General features: G+C 29.4%; 1 protein-coding gene across 1 annotated transcript; it reads left to right on the top strand.

Annotated features, from left to right (window-relative positions):
- Positions 1–3,696: 3,696 nt before the first annotated feature.
- LOC122566083 (GDP-fucose protein O-fucosyltransferase 1) lies at positions 3,697–5,470 on the top strand. The gene is made up of 6 exons (XM_043722818.1): positions 3,697–3,919; positions 4,020–4,135; positions 4,207–4,330; positions 4,393–4,757; positions 4,869–5,105; positions 5,187–5,470. Exons 1-6 carry the CDS (start codon positions 3,814–3,816, stop codon positions 5,388–5,390), a joined length of 1,152 nt encoding a protein of 383 aa, XP_043578753.1. The 5' UTR covers positions 3,697–3,813; the 3' UTR covers positions 5,391–5,470.
- The last annotated feature ends 530 nt before the right edge of the window (positions 5,471–6,000 follow it).

Raw genomic sequence — 6,000 nt, 5'->3', positions numbered from 1 at the left:
TAGAACAATAAACAACCTGGAAGATGGAGCCCCGCTGGGGGTAACCATCCACATGCTATATTTCATCAAAACCCAAACTATAATATTTTACCAAATGTCCTAATGGACAAATTGTAAAATGATCTATTTAAAAATAAAAAAAAAAAAAAAAAAAAAAAAAAAAAAAAAAAAAAAAAAAAAAAAAAAAAAAAAAAAAAAACGTATAGCGTTATGTAGTATTACGTTATAACGTACAACGTTATATACTATTACGATATAACGTATATCGATATAGAGTACTACGTGTAGTAATAAGATATAACGTATAACGTTATGTAGTACCACGATATAACTTATATCGTTATGTAGTATTACGTTATACCGTATAACGTTATATTGTATTACGTTATAACGTATAACGTTATGTAGCATTACGGTATAACGTATAACGCTATGTAGCATTATGATATAACGTACAACGTTATGTAGCATTACGGTATAACGTATAACGTTATATAGTATTACGTTATATCGTATAACGTTATATAGTAACACGTTATAACGTATAATGTTATGTAGTACAACGTTATAACGTACAACGTAATGTAGTATACGATACAACGTATAACGTTATGTAGGACTACGTTACAACGCATAACGTTAAGTAGTCCTACGCTATAACGTACAACATAATGTAGTATTACCTTACAATGTATAACGTTATAAAGCAGTACGTTATAACGTATAACGTTATGTCGTATTATGATATGAAGTATAACGTTATATAGCATTCGTTATAACGTATAACGTTATGTGGTACTACGATTTAACGTATAACGTTATATAGTATTACGATATAACGTATAGCGATATGTAGTAATACGATATAATACATAACGTTATGTAGTGTTACGCTATAACGTATAACGTTGTGTAGCATTATGATATAACGTATAACGTTATATAGCATTACGGTATAACGTATAACGTTATATTGTATTACGTTATAACGTATAACGTTATGTAGCATGACGGTATAACGTATAACGCTATGTAGCATTATGATATAACGTATAACGTTATATAGCATTATGATATAACGTATAACGTTATATAGTATTACGGTATAACGTATAACGTTATATAGTATTACGGTATAACGTATAACGTTATATAGTATTACGTTATAACGTATAACGTTATGTAGCATTATGATATAACGTATAACGTTATGTAGCATTACCATATAACGTATAACGTTATATAGCATTACGTTATATCGTATAACGTTATATAGTAACACGGTATAACGTATAACGTTATGTATTATTGAGTTGTAACGTATAACGTTATATAGTGTTACGTTATAGCGTTTAACGTTATGTAGTATTACGTTATAACGTATAACGTTATGTAGCATTACGGTATAACGTATACGGTTATATATTAATACGATATAACGTATAACGATATGTGGTATTACGATATAACGTATAGCGTTATGTAGTATTACGTTATAACGTTCAACGTTATATACTATTACGATATAACGTATATTGTTATAGTGTACTACGTAATAACGTATAACGTCATATAGCATTACGTTATAACGTATAACGTTATATGGTAATACGTTATAACGTATAACGTTATGTAGTACTGCGTTGTAACGTATAACATTATGTAGTATTACGATATAACGTAGAACGTTATGTAGTATTACATTATATCGTATAACGTTATATAGTAACACGTTATAACGTATAACGATATATATTATTACGTCATAACATAAAACGTTATGTGGTATTACGATATATCGTATAACGTAATATAGCATTACGTTATAACGTATAGCGTTATATACCATTACGATATAGCGCATAACGTTATGTCGTACTACGTAATAACGTATAACGTTATATAGCATTACGTTATAACGAATAACGTTATGTGGTATCACGATATTACGTGTAACGTTATATAGCAGTACGTTATAACGAATAACGTTATGTGGTATTACGATATAAAGTATAACGTTATATAGTTATACGTTATAACGTATAACGTTATATGGTAATACATTACAACGTATAACGTTACGTAATTCGAGGTTATAACGTATAACATTTCGTAGTTCTACGATATAACGTATAACGTTATGTAGTACTACGTTATAACGAATAACGTCATATGGTAGTACGTTATAACTTATAACGTTATGTGGTGTTGCGATATAACGTATAACGTAATGTAGTATTACGTTAAAACGTATATCGTTATATAGTAAGACGATATAACGTATAACGTTATGTAGTACTACGTTATTACGTACAAAGATATATGGTAATACATTATAGCGTATAACGTTATATAGCAGTACGTTGTAACGTATAACGTTATGTAGTACTACGTTATAATGTATAACGTTATATAGCATTACGTTATAACGTATAACGTTGCGTAGTACTACGTTATATCGTATAACGTTACGTAGTTCTACGTTATAACGTATAACGTTATGAATTACTACGTTATAACATATAAAGATATATGGTAATACATTATAACGTATAACGTTATATAGCATTACGTTATTACGTTTAACGTTATGTAGTACTACGTTATAACGTATATCGTTATATGGTAATTCGTAATAACGTATAACGCTATGTGGTATTGCGATATAACGTATAACGTAATGTAGTGTTACGTTATAACGTATATCGTTGTATAGTAATACGATGTAACGTATGACGTTATTGGGTATTACGATGTAACGTATGTCGTTATGTAGAATTACGTTATAACGTATAACATTATGTGCTATTACGGTGTAACGTATAAAGTTTTATTGCATTACGTTATAACGTATAACGATATGTGGAACTACGTTATAACGTATAACGTTATACAGTATTACGATATAACGAATAACGTTATGTGGTATTACGATATAACGTATGACGTTATGTAGTATTACGATATAACGTATAGCGTTATGTGGTATTACGTATAACGTTATATGGTAATACGTTATAACGTATATCGTCATGTAGTACTACGTTATAACGTATAACGTTATGTAGAACTACGTTATAACGTATAACGTTATGTAGTACTACGTTATAACGTATAAAGTTATGTAGTACTACGTTATAACGTATGACGTCATATAGTAATACGATATAACATATAACGTTATGTTCTAAATAAAAGTACTCATTTCAGTAGAACTTAATATTTTTATTTGAATATTTCCCGCACTCCGGCAAGCAGAGGAGATCACAGGCAGCAACTCACTTCCCTGTTTCCCGAAAAATCACTGTAAATCCGTAATGACCTTATTTGTCGTACCAGATCGTACAACCGTGATAGTTTGTCCACTGTTCAGATCACGTTCATATATAAACAAGTCTCTAGAGTTACTAGGGAAAACTGCCCGAAAATTAAATCGTGTCCAGTCTTGAAAAATAAAAGCATGGAAAGTCAACGAAGTCCCCGTTCTTATGAGACAGACAAGAGATATCTGAGACATGCATAACACGTCATGTATGCGAGAAGGAAAACTTTCTTGTCTTCCATGATGATTTTTTACGACTAGTCAAGGCTCAATTTTCAAATGGTTCTCCCTAGGCTTCTGTATATAAGTGTCAAGACCTGTTTACATGACCGTGGCCTAGACTGGCTTGCTTTGAAAGCATTTCTACATATGCCATAATCGATGCACGTATCCATAGTAATGGTGGAAATGTATAAAAACCGGAGTAATTTATATTAAATTGTGTGTCCTTAATTATTTGTAATTAAATAAAATAAGTATAGAAACTCGAAATGTTCAGTATTATTTTCATTCTACTATTAACCACATTTTATAACACATATTGTGAAGACTTTGATATTGATACAAATGGATATATTGTTTATTGTCCTTGTATGGGTATGTCTGTGTATAATTAAGATTTTTATATGTAATTATATAAATATATCTTAAAATAAATTAATCCATTAAAATCATTGAGTTGATTAATTTTTTTTAGGGCGATTTGGAAATCAAGCAGATCACTTTTTAGGTGCTTTAGGATTTGCAAAAGCACTAAATCGTACTTTAGTTTTACCACCATGGGTTGAATATAGAACTGGAGAAACAAGATCTGTTTGTAAACAGTAACATTTAATATCTTATAAAATATGAATATTTTTATAAACAAATTTATCATTTTTTAGATACAAGTTCCATTTGATATATATTTTAATGTATCAAAAGTTCAAAGCTACCATAAAGCACTATTAATGGAGAATTTTATGCGAGACATAGCACCAAAAATATGGCAATCTAAGGAAAGAGTATGTAAGTTTAAATGTTTAAATACAAAAAAAAGATGTTCCTTTGAAACATGTTATCCTTTTCAGCTTTCTGTTATTCTGCACGTGGAAAAGGAGACTCATGCAATGCCAAAGATGGAAATCCATTTGGTTCATTTTGGGATACATATAATATAGATTTTATAAAATCAGAATTTTATGGTCCTTTACATTATGATGTTCATCATACAGACATGGCAGTACAATGGAAAAAAAAATATCCTGCATTACATTGGCCAGTATTAGCATTCACAGGTGCACCTGCTAGTTTTCCTGTACAATTGGAAAATAAAAAATTACATAAGTATGTTGAATGGAATACAGACATGCTTAATAAAGCCATAGCATTTATAAAACAAAAATTACCAAGAGGTGCATTTGTAGGAATTCATCTACGTAACGGAATTGATTGGGTGTGTATCTGTCTTCCAGATATTCAAATTATTCATTTCACTATAATAAGACTTTAAAAAACTGATAAAAAGAATTAGATTTGTAAATAAAACACACTCTATGTTTAACAGGTTCGTGCTTGTGAATTTATATCCAGCACACCAAATCTCTTTGCTGCTCCACAATGCCTTGGGTATCGTAACGAACGTGGGAAAGCAACTTCTGCTATGTGTCTACCATCATTTGATTTAATAGTACGTCATCTAAAACGGGTTATTCGCAATGGTAATGACATCAAATCAGTATTTGTAGCATCAGATAATAACTATATGATCGAAGAACTTACTAAAGCCTTAGCACGGATGGAAGTAAGAAATATAACAATATATATACAATGTTTATAGAGGAATATTAAGAAAAATTTTGTAACTGTTTAATATCTACTACAGGTTCCAGTTTTTAAACAAGATTCACCTGCATCGCCTCATTTAGATTTAGCTATTCTTGGAAGAGCAAATTATTTTATAGGAAACTGTATATCTTCATTCTCAGCTTTTGTCGCAAGAGAAAGGGAAATTAAAGGGTATCCCACATTTTTTTGGGGTTTCCCCTCAGAGAGGTCTTCATCTTCTATTACACATGAAGAATTGTAGCGACATAATTCTTAACTAGGTCCGTTTGTTTCTCTTAATTTTTCCTTCATCTATAATTAATAAAAGTTGGACCCATTTAAGTTATTATAATTAAATTATTCCAAAACTCCGCATGATATACATAATTGTATATACACTGGAAAAGGATCTCTTATGTATACTATCTTTTATTATATTTTACAAAAAATAATTATATAAGATAAAAGTTCTTTTAAATATATAAATATTACTAAGTTAAGTTTATCTAGCTATAACATGATCCATGAAAGTTTCAATAATTATCTATCAATACAACATTGATTGGGAACTTTTTAGTTCTTTCATATTGTTATGTAAACTCTCTTGAATTAGTATCTTTGTATGATTTGGAAAAGCAAGCAATTAAAATATCTGTTGCTCGCAAACCATAACGGCCTCAGGAACAACTATATCAAAACACATATAAAAGATGAAATTTTATAAGATACCTAAAATATTATCCAAAAATTTTACATTTTTGAAAGACAATACATATGCGTTATATATAAAGTTTAATTGTTTTATTGTAAATTACAAAACAATTATAACTTACACAAAACTGATTAGATATCAAATTAAAATGTGTATTTTT

This window comes from Bombus pyrosoma, linkage group LG3, assembly GCF_014825855.1.
Source record: "Bombus pyrosoma isolate SC7728 linkage group LG3, ASM1482585v1, whole genome shotgun sequence".
Classification (NCBI taxonomy): Eukaryota; Metazoa; Arthropoda; class Insecta; order Hymenoptera; family Apidae; genus Bombus; species Bombus pyrosoma.
Note: the sequence above shows the minus strand (reverse complement) of the source record. Positions and strands in the feature narration are given on the sequence as shown.